This window comes from Gallinula chloropus, assembly GCF_964237585.1.
Source record: "Gallinula chloropus genome assembly, chromosome: 8".
NCBI lineage: Eukaryota > Metazoa > Chordata > Aves > Gruiformes > Rallidae > Gallinula > Gallinula chloropus.
The window spans coordinates 4,680,751-4,705,308 of record NC_140093.1 but is presented as its reverse complement, the minus strand read 5'-3'; the positions used below and the strand labels follow the sequence as shown (position 1 = coordinate 4,705,308).

Genomic DNA, 24,558 nt, shown 5'->3' with positions numbered 1-24,558 from the left:
CTGTGAAGGGCTGTACCTAAGTGTGGATTGAACAGGGTTTCCAATCAAGCCCAACATGATTTACCACTTTAAAGTCATGATGTGATATGCTGAAAATAACTAATTATTAAAATTACAGAATGCATTGTGATCCCAAAGTGGAAATAAGTAGAAACTTCAAGAGCTGACAGGCTGCTGATGCAGAAGCCCAACACTAACATGCATGTTAAAGCAGGAGTTTTAAATGCAATTGTCACATACGTGACACAATAACAAGATGTGAAACATCACACATAATAACAGAAGCTGGCACAGCAAGTGCCTTGTCCCCAACACAGTGCTGCTGACTATATCAAGAATTTGTTTTCCCTGTGAGACTGGGGCAACCTCCAGAGCTCACCTGTAACTAAGATAATTCTGAATTTCCTAGCACAGTGTCTATGAAAATACAGCAGTGCATGATGAATGTCTTCTTTCTGGCTGCTTGGCTTTTTCTGTCACACTCTCTCAAGAAGGAAATTCTGTCTTTCAGAATCAGTTATTCTTACAGCAGAGCCCTCTTACTGAGTTCTCAGGAGCTGGGTCTGCGTGTGACCTCCAAGAACACGATGCCCTGTTACCTTGAGCAGTGCAAGGTGATACAGGAGCATGGTACGTAGCAGACACCGGCCAAAGATGGGCCATGGTCAGCCACAGCCACTCACAACTCACAGATACTTCCCACCAGCACCAAGAAACCCAAACACTGCAGAGAGCAGAACTGCCTACCCAGGACAAAGAGGGAGCGGTGTGCGCAACACCAAGCACACCATACGGCATCACTCCGGATACAGCCCATGATGGCAGCCAAGAACAGACAGGTAGGGGGGAGATCCCGTATAATCCTGGGATACACAGTTTCAGCATGTAAAATGCACATTCCCAGTTAAGTCATGAGTGGCCACCCCCTGCCCGCCTGGATAGCTGCCTCCTCACCACACCTGGCTCCCTCTGTTGCTTTTCTTTCCAAAGTAACGCGGCACCATGAACCAAACAGCACCCCACAGCAGGTGAAATTACCTCTCCAGAAGAAAGCTTCACCGACTGGCTTCTGCAGTTCAGTTCCCACTTTTTCATAAGCATTGGAGTAAGAAGGAAAAGAAAGGTGAAAGCGGTACTGGTGCCATTAAGGGATCCCTCACCAAGTGCCAATTCTCTGCTGCACAAAGGAGGAAATGACCGAAGCACAGTTATTCATTACAGGACTTTGCTCCCAGTTGAGCATATATGTCATTTCCAAGTCAGGTGTTCCAGTAAGCACGAAGGCTCATTCTTGCCTGGGTGAACCTTAAACTTCAGTTTTGTCCCTGAATACTTTCAGATTTCTGGAAAGCACTCCCAGAAGACAACCTTTAGCATCTGTCTTATGCCGCTCCCACACAACTGATTTCCCTGGGGTTCTCTTGGAGCCAGCCTGTTAGGTAATCAGGCTCTCATCTCTCCTTTTGGTTTTGCACAGCTCTTTCTGCAAGCTCAGAAGATGCCAGTCAGTCTGCCCTGCGTGGACTGTGTTTCACAGTACCTAGAGCTCAAAGCAAAATAAACTCATGACACTTAACTGGAAGCGATGCACACAAACAGCAGTGTAGTACACCTGTAGGGAGGCAGCTGCAGGGTTTCCCCAGCCAGAGCAACGACTCAGGACTCCGACACATTTCCACCCCAACAGTGAGGATGAGGTTTTTATTCCATGTACCTTAACTCAACTGGGTAGCCTTCCCCCAGGGCCCTGTAGGCAGGAGGTGGCTTCTTCTCTACACACTAATCTCTGTGAACATGGGGTAGTACACCTAATACCTGAACTCTTACTTTCCTGTTTCCTAGGTTCAGTGTTGCTGCATGGAACAATGGGAAAGGCGACAAAAATCCTCTGAGTTGAAGACAGGTTCTTGGAGCCAAGGTACCATACCATACAGGTTCTGGGGGTCTCCTGCTGTAGTTCCATACCCAAATCAGAGGTAAGTGTTCAAGCATAGCAATAAATAGTTGGGAGTAATACGTGTTTATCCATGTTACATGTTTGTGTTTTAATATTAGCTTCCTTACCTGAGATTTTAGTTTAAGATTTATATCAGAAATTAAGATACAGGTGAGGAAATAGAGCAAAGGCCATTCAGGACTCAGAGACTTCAAGACAGGCAGAAAACCACAAGGCAGAGGAGATCATTCTTTAAGTTTCTAACTCTGTAAACCATTCTTACTTTGCCCCAGAGTAGTTCTTTAGCAGACTTTTATTTCTGATACAACCGTCTGCAGAAGAAGTCTGTGCACTGAATGTGATTAACAAAACTTCAAGTACTGATTTCATTAGATAAAGGTCAAATATTGGCAAATAAATCAAAGTACTTTATGCTACCAAGGCAGATAGCTAAACCCAAAGCTTTTTGGGTAATTACACTGCAGGGGAAAAAAAGCACCACACATATTTCTTCAGCAAATGAAACACACCTGCTGAAACCCTAACTGGAGCAAGTTTGGGGCACAAAATCTAATTCAAAATATACATATATATATAATGTATATTTGTGACCACGGTGCAGCAGGGTGCTTTTTCAGAGAGAAGTACAGTATTTCTGTCCTAGTACAGCACAGGAAGTGTATAAGACAGAGGCACAGAGAACTCAGGGTAGTTTGAAAGAAAACCATGAGTTGTCATACAGCTGAAATAGGTGTTGGAAGGGAGATGGATTTCCACAGTTAAGACACGTTCAAGAGCCAGAAAACATAAGATGAAGGAGTAGAGGCTTGATATACGAAGCAGAAGCAGCCTAGGTGCTTTGCAAAACACCTGTACCTAGTGAGAGATGAGCAGGCATCTTGCTAATGGCTTCTTCAGAGAAGTGCCTGGAGTGAATACGGGGAGCTCAGGTTTGGGAAGTCACTGAACCGTACAAATAGGGAAAGGCAGGAGCTTGCCAGGAGCAAGCAACTCTGTTTACTGTGGAAGACAGGAGTTTAGTGAGGGACTCTTCATAGCATGGGCACATTTGTACTTGTAATTAGGGGTAATTTGTAGTATGACCTACGTTTATGAATAATGTACCAAGAAACACAGCAAATTAAAATTGGATAATCCCCAGTGAATTTAGTCCTGCTGTTGTTCAGAGCAATAGGTCTGTCCAGAGAGACATGTGTTAACAGAACTGCCTTTTCCTGACAGCTTCCTAATTAAGAGATTGATGTCAGGATCAAAGGGTTTAATTTGCACATGGCACTACCTCTCACATTTCCTCTCCAGCTAAATCAAAGTGGCCTTGTCATTTCTGCATCACCAAGACCTAGATGCCAAACATCATTTTATGTTAAGCTAGGGTTTTTTTCTGAGGCTTCTGAAGGGAGGTGGTTTGAATATAACAATTTGCAATTTAAACTTGGTTCAGAAGCCCTTCTGTCTACACTAACCTCCTTCCCATGCTCTAAGCAGATTTGTAGCTTTAAGTCACCGATGTCTGTTAACTCTGAAAGGCGTCCTGCAGGGAACAAAGCAAACTAAATAAGAAGTACCTACCAGGAAAGGATTTCCAAGTGCATTCCTTCGTTGTCTTGAGCATTCTGTCCCTCAGGGAAAGGTTTATTTCATTCCAGCCAGTTCATGATGTTGTATGGAGAGGCAGACTGGTGGGGCTCTGGGATCTGTGTCATTGCACACCTTTACACTAGCCAAGTGGGCGCTGCTTACTCTGCTTGCTAGAAGGCAGGTCATTCTCCCCCACTGTGCAATCCCATTATGTTCTGAGTGGCACTCCATCCTTTCTTTTGGGATGTGGCCAAGGTGGTATTAGGAGAGTATATTACAGTCTGGTAAGCGCCAAGTTCTGGCTCAGGAGGGACAGAGACATGTGCACACAAGTGTGCACGCTAGTGCACACACACACACACACACACACACACACACACACACACACACACACACACACACACACACACACTACCAGCAGAATAGCTGTCAGACTGACATCCAGCTATTTGGCATTGCTGAGGTGAGGTTGCTTAAGGCAGGGGTGCACCCTCTCAGGGTGGTCCACATGGCCTGTCACAACACCAAGGTCAGGGTTAGGAGGTTTTGTTTCCGAAAGATGGGAATTCATAACTGTTAGGGAGGAACCTCTGTGCCTCCTCCCACTTCCAGTAAATGTAGAAATTCTCTATTCTCTCATCAATGCTGACATTTGGGACAGTGACTTTATTGTAATAGCAAAATTCAAAGCTGGAATTTGGGACAGTGGCTTGCCATCACTCCAGAACATGACACATTTATAACAGACTGATTTCTAAGGAAGGCTGCCACCATATTCCTCCTTTGAATCTGGTATGTGTGAGACTTCGTGTTTTCAGGTACAATTTTCAGGTACCTTGGTTCACATTATTCAATTATTTGTTTGTTTTGTTGGTTTCTATTTATGTTTCCCCATGTCCATTATTTTCTGCTACATTACACCCAACTTGCTATTTGCTACCTTAGTGCTTTGTCTGCAGGGAACTTTGCATGTTGTAACAAGCCACATTAAGGTTGTCATACTGCCTTCTGTTTAGTCAGTTGTAAAAAGCTGTTAAATACCTTTATTGAAATCAGATAAGCGAGCCACCAGGAGCCTCCCATCACAGCCTGGCACAGGCACCTGCTCCTTCCAGAAAAGATCCAACTGAAACCACACAGTGCAAAGAGCTAAAGGCAGTAAAAGTTATTCAGGAGGAGGAATAAAGGCCACGATGCCATTAGGAGTGTGCTTCTGAGAATCACTAAGGGACCTTTGGGACTAGCTGGAAAAGACCTGTAGAGCTGCCAATAGACATTCTCTATAGGTTTTTTGTGAGTTGCTTTCAAGGAAAAACAAGGAAAAAAAGTTTTACTCAGTTTTGGTAAGAATAGAGGACTGTATCCAATAGCCATCTGACCCCTGACCCCACTGCCAGTTTCTCCTTCTAAGTGAAACTTGGTAGAAGATATTTAGTAACGACTCAATCCAGAGTTCAGCCGGATTTACTAACACTCTACGCTGAACTCCCTGTATCGTAACTGTGCTTGCTGCTGGAGTGGGTTAGTTAGTAATGGCTTAGCCTCTCTACTGTCCATTCTGATGGGCCTCTAGCACAGAAGAAACAATGACTCATTTTGCCCAGACCTCCCTCTTAGAAAATGAAGATGTTTCGTTTGCCACAGCAGAAGAGAGGCAGCAAACAGGCACAGCGTGCATTTATTAGGCATTCCATTTTAAAATACCCCGTCAGTGACAGAACTCATCCCTAGTAATCCTCTGCTAACATAGTGTAGGCATGCCAAATAATTGAATAATGCAACTGCTCTGGGGATAGAGGTTACTAAAACCAAACACAGTTCCCAAAAAAGACAGGGCTGTTCTGCCCCCGTGTTTACTCCGGAAGTCAGCGATTACAGGGAGTTCAGGGGTAACTTTCAATTGATTCTGCAGGCTAAATCTGGAGGAACCACCCACACATGAACTAGATTGAACTGCAGCTTCAGCTAGGACAGTCAGACCTAAATTCATTGGGACAACTATTCAGTTTCCACAGCTAGCCTCGGACCCCATCTTTGGCCAGCAGCAACGTAATCCCGTTGAGCCCCATCATGGCACCCCGAGTCCACTACGTACCTGGCCTGAACTCCGTTTTTGCTCTGCTATCTTCTTGTAGAGATTAACTGTAATTCTCCCTCACCTTGTTTGTAGGGAGCAGATAAATTCAACTGTTACTTAAATGGTGAAATCTTTTGTATTTGAGGCAATAGATGAAACTTTTGATCTCCCACCCTTTATTGGCATTGGAAGCATTTTCATCAGCCGTGCCAGTGACCAGCTGAAGGGAGATGTTTAGTAACTCTTGTGTAGTCAGTCCTGGGCTATGCATTTAAACATTTAAACATTTTATGGTGTTTAGTGTCTGGCAAGTTCCCACAAGGCTGGCCAACTTTATGAAAATAACAACTTTACACTTCTGTGCAGCTGTTTGTTCCCCATGTGAGCAAGGGCATACAGTGGCCTTTTTTTCTCAAGCATTCCTTCCATTTCTCCAGCCATGTCAGTTGTGATGCTAAAACCATTTTCTAGACAAGATGCAAAAAAAGGGCTGGGGGGAGAGGGGGTGGGAAGTGCTGTCCAGTTGGCTGCAGTTCAGTCAGCACGGTATCAAAGCAGGGAGTCCTCTCCCCTCTGCCATCACTGGTGTGAGGCTGGTGTCTCCAAATATTAACAACCCCAGGCAATGCTACAGCATCTTGGCTTGTGTCAGGAATAGCATAGCCAGCTGGGACCAGGGAAGTGATTGTGCCCCTGTACTCAGTACTGGTGAGGCCACACCTCAAATACTGGGTTCAGGTTTGGACCTCTCACTCCAAGAAAGTCATTGAGACCCTGGCACGTGTCCAGAGGTGGGCAGCCAGGCTGGGGAAGGGGCTGGAACACGAGTCTGATGAGGAGTGACTGAGGGTACCGGGAATGTTCAGCCTGGAGAAGAGGAGGCTGAGGGGAGACCTTATTGCTCTCTACAGCTACCTGACAGGAGGTTGTGGTGAGCTGGGGGTCAGCCTCTTCTCACTGATAACCAGCGATAGGACAAGAGGGAATGGCTGCGACTTGTTAGAAGGAGAAATTTCTTCTCCGAGGGAGCAGTTGGGCGTTGGAACGGGTTGCCCAGAGACGTGGTGCAGTCACCGTCCCTCGGGGTGTGCAGGGAAAGGTCGGATGAGGTACTTAAGGACGTGGTTCAGTGACTAACACGGGTAGCAAGGGCTGGGAGGGTCCGCGAGCTCGGACGCCTTTCCCAAGCCGGGTGTCCCCGGCCTCCAGGGTGAGAGGGGCGCGGGAAAGGGAGGGAAGGGGCGGGGCCGCGCGGGAAGGGGCGTGGTCATACGGGACGGGGCGCGGCGGTGTGATGGCTCCGGGCCCGCCCGCCCGCGCGGCGCCCTCTGGCGGTGGCCCCGGCGCTGAAGCCTCGTGAGAGCCGCCCCCTCTAGGGGCGCGCGGCGGAAGGGGGCGGTCGTTTTGGGCGCATGCGCGGCGGGCGGTTGCCGGCCGCTCACAGGGGAGGCGCCATTTTGGGCCTGTGCGAGGAGGCCGGTGGTGTCGGGGGCACTGGGAGGCGGCGGCGGCTCGTAGCGGAGAGTGCTGCGCTGGGGGCTTCGCCCCGCCGCCAGCCCTCGGGGCCGAGGCGGGCCGGCGGGCGGGGCCGGCAGCTGGCCATGGAGAGCGAGTACTACGGCGGCGATCAGTCAGGTAGCGGCGCGGGAGCGTCCCCCCGCGGGAGGGACGCCTGGGGCGCTGGGCCCTGCGAGGGAGGGTGCTGGGCACGGCGAGGCCCGCGGGGATCGCCCTTCCCCGTCCGCCCTTTCCGGCGCGCTTTGAGCTCGCCGTGGTGCAGCGGAGCGGCGGCGGAGTCGCGCTCGGGACCCCGGCTCTGCCGCCGCTCGGTGAGCGGGGCTCGGCCGAGCCGCCTCCGGCCGCCGGTAGCCAGCCGCCGGCCAGGCAGGGAGTCTGGGCCGGGTCCGCTGGTGTGATCGCAGCACAGCGGCCTCTGTATCGCATTTAGTTCGGGGGCGTAATAAGCGTATCAGTCACTAACTGCAGCACGGCGTAGGTAGCTTCGTGGTCTCCTTGGGGAGCTATCTGTGGCGGGTTTGTTATTGTCGCAAACCTTCCCAGCAGAAGCCCTCTGTTTCTCGCTGTAGGCGCCCTGTAGAACGAGGGAATGATGCTACCGGGGTCAGGCTCCCTCTTCTCATAGCTGCCAGTGCTCTTCTTGTAAACGCTGGGAGATGGTGCTGAGTTTTACTTTTCTTTTCTTAACTTTGGAGTAGATGATGGTGGAGCTACTCCAGTGCAAGATGAACGAGATTCAGGATCTGATGTTGAAGATGAAGGAAATGAGCAGCATTCTGGATCTGAGAATGGAAGTGTAGGGCACCATTCAGAGGTACTATTGGAACTTTATCTGGATAAAAATCAAGCTTTTCTCTGTGTGTGTATATATATGTATATTTTTAAGAGCCATGCTTCTATTAACTGAGACATACGTGTTTATTCAATTTTTTGCCTGTACTCCAGAAAGAAATGTGTCAGATAATCTCTTGACCAGTATGTAGGACAGGTTATTTTGTTTCTTTTTCTCCTTAATCATTACAGTAGTCTCCACTGTTTTGTCCAGTAAAGAGCGTAATACAGTCATACTCAACTGCAAGAAGATAAAATGGATTTGAAATTCTAAGCAATGGATTATGGGAAATTTGAATTTTCACCACAAATTCTGCATAGAAATGTAGATGCCTCACTAAAGAACATACACTCTCCTGTCTTCCATCCTTCCTCTCAGATGTGAGCGTTGGCTCTTCAGTCTTTTTTTTGGGCTATGTTTTTGACCTTGTCATTCACAAAGGTGTGGGTCTCCCTGTGGAGCAGGCTAAGGTTCCTAAGCCAGAGCTGCTCTTTCTCTGGAGAAGCTCTTGCTTTGAGAATCCTACATCATAAAAAGGGCAGTAATGGTTTGATCCAGGGTTGTATTTGAGGGAGAGCCACTTAACTTGTGGATTGACTATTTTGTTTGAAAAGAGACTGGTAAAAGTGAAGGTTCTGTTTAGATTGATTTCTAGAGTGATTTTGGAGTAAATCTTAATTTTGAGGATTTTTTGGTGATTTGAAATAGAATTATTTAGGAAAGAATTTTGGCCTGTGAACTCCAGTCTTCTGCTAGCAAAGTTGTGTTCCCAAGAACTTGTTGATACTCATAAAAATTGTAATCAAAGCCATTTCCTTCTGTTCTTCATATTTTGTTGCGTTTTATGGAAATATCAGGATTTCCTCGGGGTTTTCAGTGGTTGAGTTTTAAAAATGGCTTAAAGTGTACTGTGTCATATCCTGTAGCAGGCTGATGTGTCAGAAGGCCCAACTGCTGTGATATAACTTGCAATCCTTTTTTATTTCCCTCCACCCCTTTATTGAATTCATAATTCCCTGCTGATATTTCTGATGGAAGAAATAGATAATGGCTGAGGCAGCATCTCTAGTTATGGCAATCAGGATTTCAGTGTGGGAGAAAACAGGTTTTTCAGTGTGGGAGAAGTAACTTTTTTGAAGGGACGTAGTACTTCTGTTTCAGTGAAAAAAAATATGGTGATGAGAACATGGAGAGTCATGTTGCTGCCACAGTAATACTAAGCTATTTTTGCTGTGTATGAAGATTTGGTTGGTTGTTCTTACTTTTTCTATATTCCTGTAGGATTTTAATTTTACCATGGTAAAGCAGTTGGAAATCTGGCCTAAAGAATGGGCAGTTGAATATTGCTTACATCTTCAGCATGTCTTTTTCAGATTTAATTAACCAGAAAAGGACTAGGAACTATTACCATTGTTAACTGATTTTCTTCATGTGCCTGTGTTGTTTTAAGGGCTTTGGTTTGTGGTGGCTGTTGAATATTGCTCTGTAGATAAAATATTTTAGAAAGCCCATTAAATAAAAAGAAAGGAAACTAAGCCCCCTTTCTGTCCAAGAGTAAACACGAACCTTTCCACTTTAGTGCTTTATTTGAATTGGCTCAATTCACCAGCATTGGAGTATTTTGTTTTGTTGTGAAGTCTTACATTCTCGGTTTTACCTATGTCAAAAATACACCACAGAATGCAGTGATGTCTCTGAAGGGAGTAGCTTTCAGTGATTTATCATATTATTTACTATAAATATTCTCTGATTCCCTTCATCTTTAGGAATATGTGGGTGATATGACACTCAAGGGTTAGTAAAACCTTTGAGACAGCCTCATCAGTTAAGTCTATTTACTATTTCGTCTCTAACTGAGAACTCTTTACATCTTGTAAAGAACTGAAGTTTTAAACTTTGAAACTTTTCTTTCAGGTTCTTAACTTTAAAGAAAAGGGGAATCCTGAGGAATTACTTATGTAGGTCTCAGGTATGTGGGTTTTTCTTTTCCACAATTCTTTTCTGGCTTTCCTTCCCCCAATCCCACTTTATCTATAAATGTTCTCCTTGATGTCCTTACCAATTTTGCTTCAGACACATAGAATTAGGTAACACATAGTTTTTAGTACAGTAAAGAATATGAAATCATGTTTACAGTGTCTGTACAAGTCAGGCTCATATGGAAATCTCTAATGACTTAGATGCTTACACTTTCACCAAGTCATCGCTGTCTTCATGAATTAAGTTATGGTTGACTGTGACTATTAACAAACATACAAATATCTTAACACTTCTGAAAACAGAGAACCTTGCTGGTGTGCCTATGATGGTTACATATGCCTTAGTTTAACAATTGTCGTTCATGAGACTGTAGTAGATGGGTCAATTTTGTTGAACTTACTAAATTAACAGAGTAGTGACTCTTAAAAGTGGTTGCATGTTGATCCAGTAAACGACTTGCTAACTGAAATGCTTATGTAGAAGGAAAGCACTGTAAATTTGATTTGATGCATTCTTGATTTTATACTGTACTAAAACCTTATGTTACTGAATTATTTCAGTTAAAAAATTAAGGACATCTCAATTAAAATGTTTATAGATAAAGAGGAGGAAGAAAAGAAAGCAAAGGAATTCGAGAAAAAAGCAGTAGCAATTACCTGAGACCTACTTCTTTTTGAGGGTGTCTGATGTTTTATTTTAATTAAATATTTGGAAAAAGGAAAGTAGAAAACTCCAAAATTGCATACTGATTTCTTTGAAAACATCTTTTTAGAGACGAACTAGTAAACACAAAGGGGAGTGGTGGCAGAGGGGAGACTTCTCTCACAGAGTGTAGTCATCTTACTGTAACGTTGCTTGTGCTCTTCATACCAAGTGCGTTCCAAACCGCTCACAGATTCATTCAGTGTGTTCAGAGACCTTTGCACTGTTGGCTGTGGAGGGGGCCTGTCTGTTCCGTGTAGGCTGAGCGGCTCAGCTCTGCCTCAGCTCAGATTTAGAAGGTGCATAGTTGCATTAATGTGCTGAGTCTGAAGTGGTGTGTGTCATCTCTCAGCAGGGCTGAGACAATATAACTGCTTTTTGGGTTAGCTCTGGTTTGTGCTTACCACATTGGTGCTAGAGTAGATGGTTCCTCTCCGTTGAATCCACGTTGGGGCACCTAGATTATCTACATGTTTTTTCCGTGGGTGTTGATACCACGGTCCAGAGTTCAGCTGCTGTAACCACTGGGATTCTGTGGTGCAGAGCACAGGATAATCACGATGTGAGCTAATTAGGATGCACGTCTGCTCTCCCTCCCCAAATATCTTCATTCTCAAGAGTGATGATTGATCTGTGGTACCAAGTATAGACACTCAGTATGTTGCAGAGTGCTCCAGTAATGTTGGTGTATACTTGTGATGACTTCTCACTGAGTATTGTACATAGCAAGTTCTTTGTAGTGTATAATATATACTGAACAGGTGGATATATAACCTGCAGCCACACTTTTGACCTTAAAACATTGAGTGTTTAAGATTGATTATGAATTCCAGTTGGTTTTTTGGTTTGTTTACTTGTTCACCAAGGACTTTCTAGACTGGCAGTCTGGAAGGTGTCTTGAAGGTGGTGAGCCCAGTGGAGGATTTGCGTTGTTGTCCTTGGTTTTATTTATCAAACTCCCTTATTACTGCTGGCATAATTATCAGTACCTGTTCAGCATTAGCCATCTGAAATCAAGAGAAGACTGCAATGGTAGGAAAATGAGGATTAATGAATTTGTTGTTATAAACATACATTTCAGTGTAGACCTCTCTATTTCCATACTTGTTGATGACCTTACTTGTAGCACTGCTGTAAAATTGGTGTTTCCTCATTTGCAGTGGGCAGTTTCTTTAACCTTCAATAATGCAGTCAGAGAAAATAATCCCATACAGTCAAAATTTTTTTTTTGAAGGGAAGAAAGGATTAAACAAAATCTCGTATTGAACAGAGCAGTTGAGTGTATGTACAGTCTTCCTCAGCTATGTACCCTCAGTTCTGTAACTTCCTAATCTTTATATTGAATTCTTTAAAATTCCAAATTCAGGTTTTAACAGAACCGCGTTTCCTTTCCCTAAGGAGAAATGAGCAATATGGGGATTATGCTACCAGCATGGTTCAAAAGACTCCCATGGCTGTATAGACAGGGACAGGCAGTAGAGATGAAACTACTTGAGATTATTGCAGCAGCGGTTTTGTAGCTAGCATTAAGTAACATGGGAATTGTGAAGTTGCATTTGAAGTGTGGGCATCAAAATGAGGTAGTCCTGATTGTCCTGATTCTGCAGTAATTTGAAAATGATTATTTTATCAAGTGCTAGCCAAGGGGATAAAGCTGTAAAATGCAAAATCTTAAAAAGCCACTTAGTACACTTACTACTTACTACAGTTCTGCAGGGAGTAGTTCCTTAAAGCAATTACAAGCTTAATTTTATGTAAAATTCCTCCTTAATCATATGTTTTGAAGATTAATAGTAGCATTTGGTGTAGGTGTGGGAATGTGTATGGCTCTGTGGGAGTAGGATGACTGTAGAAAATAAAAATAGATAGAAAAATCTGTCTTTACAAGGAAATTACAGTGCTGACAAAAAACATGTGGAAGTTCCGGGTCACACAGGTGGTTGAAGTGTCTCCTAGGACAATACATATTCGTTTTGCAAATAGGCTAGTGGAAGGAGCCTATAGCTGAGATACAAAATCAGCTCAGTTGAGTATGTAGAAAAGAAATTCCTTTTACAATATCGCACTTTTCACTTGGAAACAGGATTATTGTGACTGTGACAGCCATGCTGAGTTAATTAAATGAGTGTTCAAGAGTCTAATTTTCTGTTCTCAAGTAAATGCACTTGAGATAATTTTTTCCAAGTAGAAATTAGATGTTTTAAGATAATCCAAGCTGTGGTCAGAAATGATATTGACAGGTGACTTGCGCAAAGTTTTTTCCCAAAATGAAACATGTGGCTCAGTATTTATTTGTGATATAGAAAAAGATATAAAAGGCTATGTTTCAGTCCTAAAGTTTTAAGAAGATGGGTATATTTATGTATAGGTTACAGGTGTGTATGTAGTCGTGGGACCTATCGGCCTAGGAGAGCGAGGCATCAAATCTGTGCTTACATGGTGAAACACAAAACTTGTTAACAGTAATACTCTGAAAGGTCTGACTGAAATTTTATTCCTGGTTTCTTTTAGGTTTTTGGTCTTGATGTGTTCTTAAATAAGTTCCCTTGTCAAAAAAGTGCTTTTGAGCTCCAGTTGAAAAGTAATGCATGTGGGGTTTCAGGAGAATGTATTTGATACAAAAACATCTGGCAGGGATCTCAGGAAAATGGCCAAGTGCAAGATACTGCTGCTTACCTTATTACTGGGGGTTTAGACTGAACCACTCTAAAGGCCTGACTTTTTGAAAGCACTCAGCATTTAACCTCAGGGTACTGGACCAGACCATTCTTAGACATGTTTATTTGAGTGTTTTTAAAATACTCTTACTGTTTCCAAAATATGATTGAGCTGCAGGGTGGGCAGACTTCCACCAATCTCTTATGCTTTCTTTTGACTATGAATCTGAAGTATGAATAGTCCTTTGATGCAAACTATCTAGTAATTTTTTCTCTACAGAAAATACCTTGGGTAATAAAGTTAGAGGGAGGACAAGCAAAAACATTTTTTCTTGTCATTTGTAGTTTTTGAAATTTTTTTGCTTAGTTGCCTGAGATTATTTTTCTCTTTCAGAACGAACACAGTGATGGAGAGGATGATGGGCCAATGAGAGAGCCTCATATGACAGACTCTGAAAATGAAGATATCCCAAGGCAAAAAGACAGTGACTCAGATAATGAGGAGCCTCCAAATCACAATGCAAGTGATTCAGAGAATGAAGCAGCTCATGGAGGAAAAGACAGTGATTCTGATACCGAGGACCATCCAAATCGGCATTTAAGTGACTCTGAAAATGAAGAGGCCTTAAATCATCAAGCAAGTGACTCTGAAAATGGAGAACCTCACAGGGATCACAGTAGTGACTTTGAAAATGAGGAATCACACAAGCAGCCGGCCAGTGACTCAGAGAGCGAGGAGCTCCACAAGCAGCCGGCCAGTGACTCGGAGAGCGAGGAGCTCCATAAGCAGCCGGCCAGTGACTCGGAGAGCGAGGAGCTCCATAAGCAGCCGGCCAGTGACTCGGAGAGTGAGGAGCTCCACAAGCAGCCCGCTAGCGACTCCGAGAGCGAGGATGTTTCCAGGCATAAACAAGAAATAGAGTCCGAGGACAGTGATGGGGAGGACAGAAAGGAGGAAGCGCAGAATGATTCTCATCATTCAGATAACGAACATGTCAGGGAAGGATTTCAGGGCTCTGACAGTGAGGAGGAAGGTCCAAAGAGGCGAAAAATATCAGACTCTGATGAAGAGGAGAAAGAGGAGGAGAAGATAGTGAAGAGGAAAACAGCTATCCTTTCTGACAGTGAGGATGACAATGAGAAAACACGTAAGGAACTAGAATACAAAAATTAAAATGTGATATAATAAGCAGTACTGTTAAAATACTGTTTTTATATAAAGAAAACATCCAAGATAAATGTGAAACCATAAACCAAATTTTTTTCCAAGGAAACAACTGTATTAGTAGAGGCTGTTCTAACTGCATTTCTATGTGAAGGTACATCTGATACTTATGAGTAATAAGTAGGTCTAATAGGAGTCCTGTAGTGATCTTGATTTACACTGGCATCTGTTGTCATGTTGATTATTCCTGTAAGTCATTTCTGTTACTTCTTTAGTAAACTTTTCCTCTGTTTTTTCATACAGTCTGTTATGAAATTGCAAGTTGTTATAGATAGATGTGGTATATGGAAACTTCAGTTACTGGTTAAATAAAGCAGACTTTAGGATAGTGGTGTTTTTTAAGAAATTGCAGTGATTTTGTGGAGGAAGGCTAGTCAACTTTCTTCTTGTCCAAACTAGTTTCTGAGAGTTGTCACCTCTGTTACTAGGACATGTAGTAATGCTCCCTTCTGTTGGCAGCCGCAAAAAAAGCACGAATCCTTTCCGATGTTGAGGAATCAGACAGTGACGCTGCTTCAGAGAAATCTGACAAAAGAAAGAAAAATATTGTATCAGATAGTGAAGAAGAGGAAGAAGAAGAAGAAAGAAAAGAGAATGCTGGGAAGAAAAAAGAGGAGAAGGATCTGTTTGGTAGTGACAGTGAATCTGGAAATGAACAAGAGTAAGTGCTTCTGGGAACCTGACTTCCTTTAGGGTTGCAGATAGACTGATGGTGAGTGGAGAATGGATGAATCCCAACCAGAGAATGATTTTCCACCTTCATAGGTGGCGTGAAGGGGAAAGTCAGTAGTAGGTGGCAGAATGAAAGGTGGATCTCCACAGGGTCATTAGAAATTTTGCACAAAATGCACTTCTCGCTGTTGCTGTATAAATATAAAAATGTTATTGTTACCTTCACAGGAACCTGATTGCAGATATATTTGGAGAATCTGGTGATGAGGAAGAAGAGGAATTTACAGTAAGTTTTGTTGTGTATGTCTTCCGTTCCATTCCAGAATGTCCCTTTGGGTTTGAATTCGTGTTCAAGCATATGCTGTATCAGTAGGGAAGCTTTAGGGTCAGGACTCGCTGTGTAGTCTTTGGGTTAAATGACATTTATGGCACTTTTCACTGGAAGTTACTGGTGTGAAAGTCACAGGTGGAATTAGGAAGCCTTTGCTACTCTTGATCCTCTGCAGATACCAGTCAGGTGCATGAGTAGATGCCCACTCTGAATTCATACACTAACTTCCACTGTCTTTACCCATTAGGGTTTTAACCAGGAAGACTTGGAGGAAGAGAAGGGCGATGCGGACATGAAGGAGACAGCAGACGAATCAGACTCTGATGATAATATCAAAAGAGGGAAGCAGTAAGTCAACGTTCTACGTACTCCTAATAGCAAATACAAGGCTTCAGTGAAAGGGCTCCTCCAAAGACTGGCTAGGCCTCTCAGTTCAGGAAGGCATGGGACTGTTTGTTACAGAAAGTATGACAGAAGGTCTTCTCCCAGCTTGGACAGTTGTATTTACCAGTCCATAGCAGATTACTTGTGTAGTATTTCATGGCTTGCATCAAAACCTGAGTAAAAGTAGTAGTAAATAAAGCAAGCATCTAGCTGTACTTCTAGCAGTTCAGCATGGGAGTCACAGGTGGGTTTCTCTGCTGAAAAGGGATGGCAAAACTTGCCATCAGCATGTCTCCTGTTTCCTTCCTGTCTGCTTGAGTAGCATCTGAGCAGTGTATTGCAGCTGCAGGAAAGGGGAGTCTGTCAGCTTCAGTAGCAGCTTTAGCACATGTGTGTCATCACCTATTTCAGCCAGGTCTTGCAGTCTTACAGGGCATCTCAGAGGTATTGAAGCTCTTTGCAGGGTTTCTGGTTTGTGTGTGGAGGATAACTAGTGATCTTGTGGGATCATTGAGACCTAACGCACATAGGTTTATTGGAGAATTTTTGAAAGGTTATGCTACACAAATTGTTTGCTACAATGACAGTAGGATCAATCTTCTGGCCATGAGCAACCTCTCTTCTTACATTTCAGTATGGACTTCATGTCAGACTTTGACATGATGCTGCAACGAAAGAAGAGTATGAGTGGCAAGCGTAGACGAAACCGTGATGGTGGAACTTTTATTAGTGATGCAGATGATGTGGTCAGTGCTATGATTGTGAAGATGAATGAAGCTGCTGAGGTAAGATTCCTAGGCTCCAAAAACACCTTAAAGTCAAGTTCTGTTCTATGGGAAAATCTTGCTATTGGTGAAATACAGAAATCTGGCTGATATTTAGGAGAGGTAATATGTATGTTACAGAAAGCTTCCAATTTCTAAATAACTGTTTAAATGCTGTTTTGCTGTTCTGAACTAGCAAAATTTCTTCCACTGAAATTGGAGAAAATACTTATTTTAAAGGTTAAAATTAGTTAAGTTGCTGAACTTTGTTCAGCTGAGATCAGCTGTCCTATAAAAAGGTATTTATAGGTGTTCTATAAACCAGGTAAGTATATCAAACACTGAACAAGGAACTGTGTTATGATTTCATTATACAGTTACTATCATCTGTAGTACTTCAGTGCTTCTTCCTGAGAAGAACCCTGTTTGATTGACAGTACTGTGGTACATGATCACAGAGCAACACAGTTACAGGAAGTTCATGCTTAATATGTTACCATGCAAGGTTTATCAGGGTCTTTTGTTTCATCGGGTGTCTTCTGTTGTGGTTGGAGTAGCAATCAAATTAACAAACAGCACTGCAAAACTCATTACAAGCAAGGGGGGGGCAATATATGGAACTTCAGAAAGAAGAGTCCAACAAGTACCAACAGCAAAAATAGAATGTTCCTGAGAACAAGATGAGGAGAGTGAGACAGTAATGTGGGAGACAAACTGTCTTGGTCTTGACAAGAAAGTCTTTCTTTGACAAGATGATAACCAGATGTTTCAAATGAAGCCATAAAGTCTGAAATGCAAGAGCGAAGGAAGAGCTGAGCTCCAGTGTTATGGTCTTTCATTCACTAGCATGTGCCTGTCAAACCATTCTGGGGCATGAAGAGGGGGGAAAAAGGGCATTAGAAGAATCTCTCTCACCCTTAACAAAAGGCAGAAAGAGCCCTCAGTGGATTGAGATGCATGGCAAGGAATTACCACAGCAGGACATAAATCCATTGATTGTAATGGGTCTTTTTGATAGGAGAGCCTGAGCACTGAACAGATAGTGAGTGACATTATGGCCCTGGTGATAGTCACTTTGCAACCCAAGCTTTGTTTTAGCACATGATGCACACGTGTGGTTTATGTTACTTGCACCATCCTTCATACTAAACCTCTGGGTTATACATGTCTGTTGCCATCAACCTGAATCATGAAGGGGGGCAGGAGGTAATTCTAGGGGGAATCTCCTTATCTGATGCTTTAAGGGAAGCGTTGACTAAGGTGGGAATGCTTTTTAAAGAGAATCGCAGAATCACAGAATCGTTTGGGCTGAAATAGGCCTTAAAGACAATCTGGTTCCAACCAGCTACTAAGTTTAGGTAAACTTAGCAAGTTCTGGGGTTGTAGGAACATGGAACAGGGCACAAAGTTGGTGTAATCCTGCCAGAGTTGCATTTCACACTTAACAGACTAAACTTTTTCCTGTAAAAGTTGCTGGTTTCTTCTTTTGATTAACTTGCACTTATTCTTAACTCCCCACAGGAGGATCGACAGCTGAATACACAAAAGAAACCAGCACTAAAGAAATTAACTTTGCTGCCAACTGTAGTTATGCATCTTAAAAAGTGAGTTGTTATTGTCTCAATTAATCATCATCTTGGGGAATACTGGGCGTTTGGTAGATTTCATGGAGTGGCATTATTTGTACTGAGTATGCAGTGAAACACTTCTTGATTCCAAGTAAATGTTCATAGCATTGAATTTTAGGGTTTTGAGGCCATTTCACCTGTTTATTTAACATGAAGCAAACTCAGTGCACTGTTGTAGTGAAGGAACATCACATCTTAAGATTTTGGTGTGTTATATGACTTGTTTGCTTCTTTAAACTTTCTAGGCAGGACCTCAAAGAAACTTTCATCGACAGTGGTGTTATGTCTGCCATCAAAGAGTGGCTTTCTCCTCTTCCAGACCGAAGTCTGCCAGCACTAAAGATACGAGAGGAGCTTCTCAAGATCCTGCAAGAGGTTTGAAACTTTTAATCATATTTGATCTGTGGCTTCTCCATGGTTTTATAATCATGTGCTTTAGGGGAATGTTTGGTGATAAATGTACTGCAGCTGCTACTGAAGGACCATGTGGTGAAATATGTAAAGAAGTAAACAGCAAATGACATGTGTGTGTTGAAGTTGTGTCGTTTTCATCAGTCCTTCGCTGTAGACATGCTGTCTAGCTGCACAAAATTCAGCTAGGGAACTTCAGGCACTTCAGTGTTGTTACAGAAATTCTGCCAATGTTCACAACATGGGAATTGCTCTGCTAGTAGTGAGCAATTGTGAGAGTGTCAGGTGAACTACAGACATGAAGTCCTCTACCCTCAGGGAGTCAAGCTATGGCATGTATAGATTCTTGCTAAATCCATTTAAGGTGTGAGGTGTATTGGAAAGCCCTTCATACTTGGTGTAGACTTGCAAGTATTTGTAGCTCAGCTGATCACTTGAATGCTTTTGCTGTGTAAGTTTATGCAAGGAATGCTTTGAGGGCAGTGCCTCAGTTCACAGGTAATATAAACAAAAGAGCATTTGGACTAAATAGTACTTGCAATTTTGTGTTTAAAACACAAGACTGTTAAAGCAAATTTCTGGGTTTTGGTGTTTGATGCTTTAACTAATTCCTAGTGGGGTAATGAAAAATTACTGATTCTCCAAGCTTGTTGGGAAGGTGAGTTTTTGGGGTTTTTTTTGTGAAGTTCAGCGACACTGTTCATGTTCAAACACCGTTTCTTGCTGTCTTCTGTCTTCCCCTTTCTCCTGCAGCTGCCCAGTGTGAGCCAAGAGACCCTAAAGCACAGCGGCATTGGTCGAGCTGTGATGTACCTTTACAAACACCCCAAAGAGTCAAGACCTAACAAGGATATGGCAGGGAAGCTAATCAGTATGTAACCCCCGCCCCTTTGCCTTGCGTCAGTGAGATCTCACTGATAATTTAATTTCACATCAGTCTTTCCATTGCATGTTTTTCCTGTCATCTGTAGTAGTATTAATTCTGCAGTGAAGGATCTCACTTCTCTTCGTTGCTTTGCAGAGCTCTTGAGAACGGTTACATTTAAACTCTGCACATACCTTCTCTGATTTCTTTCGTTCTTCTAAACCAGAGGATGGCATTTATTTTGCCCAGGTTCTCTTCTGGCTAGTTGCCCTGCTACAAAGGCAGGAAGCTGCTGCCAGAAGATTATTCCATGGACATTAGAGAGATGCTGGATGACTGGAAGTTTACTTCTTTAACAGCTGTAGTCCCTTTGTACTGCATGCCATCCAGGAGGACTGCAGCATGCTGATTATAAGCTCATTATGCCCTTTAAGAAAATAAGATTCACCATGGTGTGCAGGAGTTCCTGCCACTCTTCTAAGAGCTCACAAATAATTTCTTTGGTTGAAAGGAAGCATAAATACTTGCCATAAACTTTGAAAGCAGTGTTTGGTTACCAGAACAGATTGGAGATAAACTTCAGAGGCCTAGTGGTCATCAGCTGGTTTTGGTTTTTTAATAGATGAATGGTCTCGACCCATCTTTGGCCTTACCTCAAACTACAAAGGCATGACCAGAGAAGAGAGGGAACAGAGAGATTTGGAACAGATGCCTCAGCGAAGGAGATTGAGCAGGTAGGAGTAATCTTTCTTTCTTAGACTCCATCAAGAAAGTGTGTTAATATTAAGGGAATGAAAAGGATGATGAGCGATACCATCTCTCTTTTACCATGTTTGACTGTCTTTTATCTTTCTCTGTGTATAGACTATAAAACTGTATTTTTCTTGCAGCTCTGGTGGCCAGACTCCCCGCAGGGACCTGGAGAAAGTGTTAACTGGAGAGGAAAAGTAGGTTGGATTTTTTTTTTTAAATTTGCTTAGAAAAACAATTTCAGGGGCACTAACAATATGCAATTTGTTTTGAGGTTTTAGAGGCAATGGCTGTGCAGCGTTTCAGAGGTAGAATGGGATATAGTGCTTGTACTTCTGCATAAGATTTGGCTCTAGCTCTTTTGGGTTTTGTTTCCCCTCTGCAGGGCTCTTAGACCTGGAGACCCCGGGTTCTGTGCCCGTGCGAGGGTGCCCATGCCCTCCAACAAGGACTATGTGGTCAGGCCAAAGTGGAATGTGGAGATGGAGTCCTCCAGGGTAAGCACCGCGATGTGGGGATAGCTTAGCCTCTTCTGGGCACTCTCTACCTAAGCTGTCCCTGATTAAGCCATCACCTTATTGCTGTGGTTACTGTGCAGTTCTTTTAAGTGCCTCTCCTAATTTGAGTAGACAGTAAGTTCTGCTGTCAAGTGGGCTGTTCTAAGCTCATTAAATACTTTCTCTCAGTATCGCTGCTTGTCTAACCAAAAAGATTTTCATGTTAACCATATTAGAGTTCCTCTCTAGGGTGAGAATCTGATTGCAGGCCTCTTAGAGCATTTTATCTAGAGCTGCAATTCATTAATTTTGGCTCTGATATCTTTATACCTCCCCCAGGTCTTATAGCATATTCTTATAATATTCCTGTTTGGGAAAACTCTGAGGTTTTGGTAAACATTAACAGCTTCAGTAGAGGCATTTGCCTTGCTTAATTTGGTTCCTTGTACAGTTTAATTTAAAAGCAGAGTATGTGGTAGAAGATATGTAAATGGAAGAAGTAATAACTACTGTGCTTTCTGCTGTTATCTCCTTCTGTGCATTAATTGAGATATTGTTTCTAGCCCGGGACTATTAAGAGAGGTATTAGTCGCTTGGAAAAACACAAGAGACGGTTTGCTGAACAGAAACGACTCAGCAAAGTGCATCGGGCCATCAAGTTCAGCATTGAAGGCAACAGGATGCCCCTGTAGCCATGACACTGCCTTCCCCAAGTTTGAGAGGTATCCCTCAAGGGAGGTGTGAACAGTGCATGTGCTTCAGCTGTTGGCAGTTTGCACATACAGGAAAGGAGTGTGTATGCCCTAACTTAAACTTGGAAAACTCTCCTCGTATTCTCTCATGTCTGTACTGTGGCCTAAAAGGTAACTCGTACAGGAACTAGGCTGTAGCACGTAACGTTTGCCATGGTAACTGCCTCAACAGCTTCAGGGTACCCATGTGACAGGTGTTAAATCACAGTCCCCAAACTCAGAAATGGCACTGCCCCACCTGTGGTTTTGGATGCTCTTCTGACACAGCTGGGGTCTGGAGGGTTACCTGAACTGACACATGGGAATTCTTGGCCCTTAGTATGAGACTCGTGTCACTGTATACCAGTATCTGTGGCTGATGTTTTACTGGTCTGCAGTAAGGTATTATTCACACCTGCTCTTTCTAGGAAGTGATGTGAGGCTTCAGGGCCTGTTGACAGGACACCTCCTGTGAGGGGGAAAGGGTCCCCTGCTGTGAATGCGGGGTGGAGGGAGATTAGTCAATGCCACTCATGGACATGGGGATGTCTGTGACAATTTCTAGCCTGCATTTCAGCCCTGAGTGGGGCTGCTACAAGCTAGCAGTGACAGAAACATGCTAGCACAAACGGTAGAGAATGGTTGAGTTTAAGTTCCATATTTATTTGTTTGTCAGAAAAAAATATTTTTTTAAAAATCACTGTGAAATTCCAGATATAATTTCAATGAATATTGAACAGTTTTATGAATAAAGTTTATTTAAAATCATTGTGTCAGGAGCACCTTCCTCGGTGGTGGGAAGAGGAGGCTCTGTTCCCCATAGATGTTTTCTGTCAGATACTAAAGTAGCATGTTCTGGATATTTCTGTTTCTCCCATGCTTAAAAGGTGTGAAGTTTCCATCATTTATTGCTTCTGTTGTCTGGTTAGGAGAAATTGTGTTCTAGGAAGTAATGGCTGTGGGTTGGAAGGTCCTTGCTGTTTGTCCTCAGCAGCATTTCTTTGCAGAATCACTGTATTTAATCTGTGCAAAAGAACTGCTGCGTCATCCCAGCTTTTCGTTTGCAGTTAAAATCCATAGATGAAATGCAGTAACTCTTCTGATGATTTGTATGATCAGCTTAGGCATTTCTTCTGCTTCCCTACACCCTCTTTTTCCCAATAATCTCTTGCTTTATGCTTACTACTCAGTGACTTTTAAAAGAAGTTGCAGTTTGGAATTGCTGTCCACTCGATCCACCTCAACACTCCCTCGCTAAAAATGTGTGTGTGACAGCGTAGCGCAGTGTGCTCCTGCCCCTACGCTCCAGCCAATACAGATACAAAACTGTATGTTCAGCTGGCATGTGAACAACTAACGTGGTTATTAATCCCTGTACTGTGAAGGCTTTACCGTGTCATGTTTGTAAGCATGACTGCCTCCTCCCTTGTGATGGATCTATTGGGGGAACCACTTTATCCACTCTGTGGGAGGCGGTGCCTACGCACGCGCACCCCCACGCACACCCCCAGTTGGAACCAGTGGCTTCATCAGCTCCCTCTTGCAGGTTTAACCTTGCATGCCTCACTTCTTGTGAACCTCTGGGACGTCTGCTTTTTTTCAGTGGTAATTATTAGTTTTATTTTTTAAGTTCCAGGGGACCTCTAAGAAAGGGGTGAGTCGACTGGACAAACAGATGCGGAAATTCACAGATATCAGGAAAAAAAGCAGATCGGCCCATGCAGTGAAAATCAGCATTGAGGGCAATAAGATGCCATTGTGACCCTTCACAGAATGCCCCATGATCTCTGCTGTAAGACAATATACCCATAGACTCTTGGGAGACCTTTAAATTTTTTAACAACTTGTTTGGGTTTGGTTTGTTTTTTGTTTTATTTTGGTGTTTTTTTTGGTGAATCTTTAAATTGTTGGTTCAGGTTCTGGTATAAGATGTCTGAGGACTGTGAATATGGGGACTTCTCTCTCCTGACTGTATTTAAACTTGCGCTATTGTGTCCTTTGTACAGATCACATATTTGTTGTATTGCAACACTTTAGACAATAAAACATCTGTTTTTATGGGGGGCTGTCTGTTGATTGCTGGAGAGAATATATCTGTGCAGAACACCTGGCACGTGGAAACACTGCTAATAGTTAATTTGCTGTTTGCTATTGTCCGTTTCCTCTATTCAGTGTTTATTAATCAGTTTGGCTTTGGAGATCTCTGTATATGGGTTTTGATTAGAAATACTGACCACCTTCCACTCAGAGGATTTAATTTTTCATGAAGGCATGATGGAGTTCAGAGACCAGCAGACCAACAGCTAAAAATTCCAGTGGCCTCCAACTAAAATGCTTTGTGTCAGAGAGGTATTTCCCAGCCAGTGATCTTCCACGCGGATGGCAAGGCCTTCGAGAGTGACCACTGCAGCTGGAGAGCAAAGGGCTGTGGCTGATGGATGTTCCTGCGGCTTGTGATTGCGTGGATGGTGTTTGAGGAAGCCAGGCTTTGGGATGGAGGTTCGTGAGACCACACCAGACTGTTGGATTGCTGGATGCTTCTTTTTTACGCAGCGCTAAATCCCGCAGAGACTTCATCTTGTGGATTGAGGAGCAGGTTCCCCTCTCTGTGTTAGGGGGTGATGCTGCCATGTCTTTGTCCCTGGTGCTACGGAAAGACAGTGAAGCCATGTTCTGCACCTCTGCTTCTTTGCTGCTACCTCTGAACGTGGTTTTGTCTGCTGAGCTTGCCTCTCCTTGCACGGATAAGTGGCAGTTTGGGTTTTGTTTAGAAAGCTGCCTTAGCTCCATGGGAGCACAGCCTGTTCTGTTGTGTGCACTCTGCAGTTCTGCGAGCTCCTGAGGTAAGGCCTTGGCGCTGCGCTGTCTTGGAGGCACTTGGTACCTCTGGCAGCTGCTGGCACGGGTCATGGAGAGGACATAAGTCTGTGGATGGTCACACTTGGATATGCTCCTGTGGAACTGGCACCACAGGGAAGCTGTGGGGACACCATACTGAA

At 43.4% G+C, this 24,558-nt stretch overlaps 1 protein-coding gene across 5 annotated transcripts; it reads left to right on the top strand.

The window, feature by feature from the left end:
* The first annotated feature begins 7,063 nt into the window (after positions 1 to 7,063).
* On the top strand, positions 7,064 to 23,617 carry IWS1 (interacts with SUPT6H, CTD assembly factor 1). 5 transcript variants are annotated; one of them, XM_084267200.1, is made up of 15 exons: positions 7,064 to 7,247; positions 7,826 to 7,944; positions 13,696 to 14,449; positions 14,986 to 15,187; positions 15,427 to 15,484; positions 15,777 to 15,877; positions 16,548 to 16,698; positions 18,199 to 18,281; positions 18,551 to 18,680; positions 19,470 to 19,587; positions 20,204 to 20,315; positions 20,472 to 20,528; positions 20,717 to 20,828; positions 21,392 to 21,550; positions 23,190 to 23,404. In XM_084267200.1, exons 1-14 carry the CDS (start codon positions 7,214 to 7,216, stop codon positions 21,518 to 21,520), a joined length of 2,160 nt encoding a protein of 719 aa, XP_084123326.1. In that variant the 5' UTR covers positions 7,064 to 7,213; the 3' UTR covers positions 21,521 to 21,550; positions 23,190 to 23,404. The 5 variants fall into 5 exon arrangements, with proteins under 5 accessions (XP_084123326.1, XP_084123328.1, XP_084123325.1 ...); XM_084267202.1 differs by having other exon boundaries at positions 7,829 to 7,944; positions 23,190 to 23,328; XM_084267199.1 differs by lacking the exon at positions 21,392 to 21,550 and having other exon boundaries at positions 7,829 to 7,944; positions 23,190 to 23,617.
* The last annotated feature ends 941 nt before the right edge of the window (positions 23,618 to 24,558 follow it).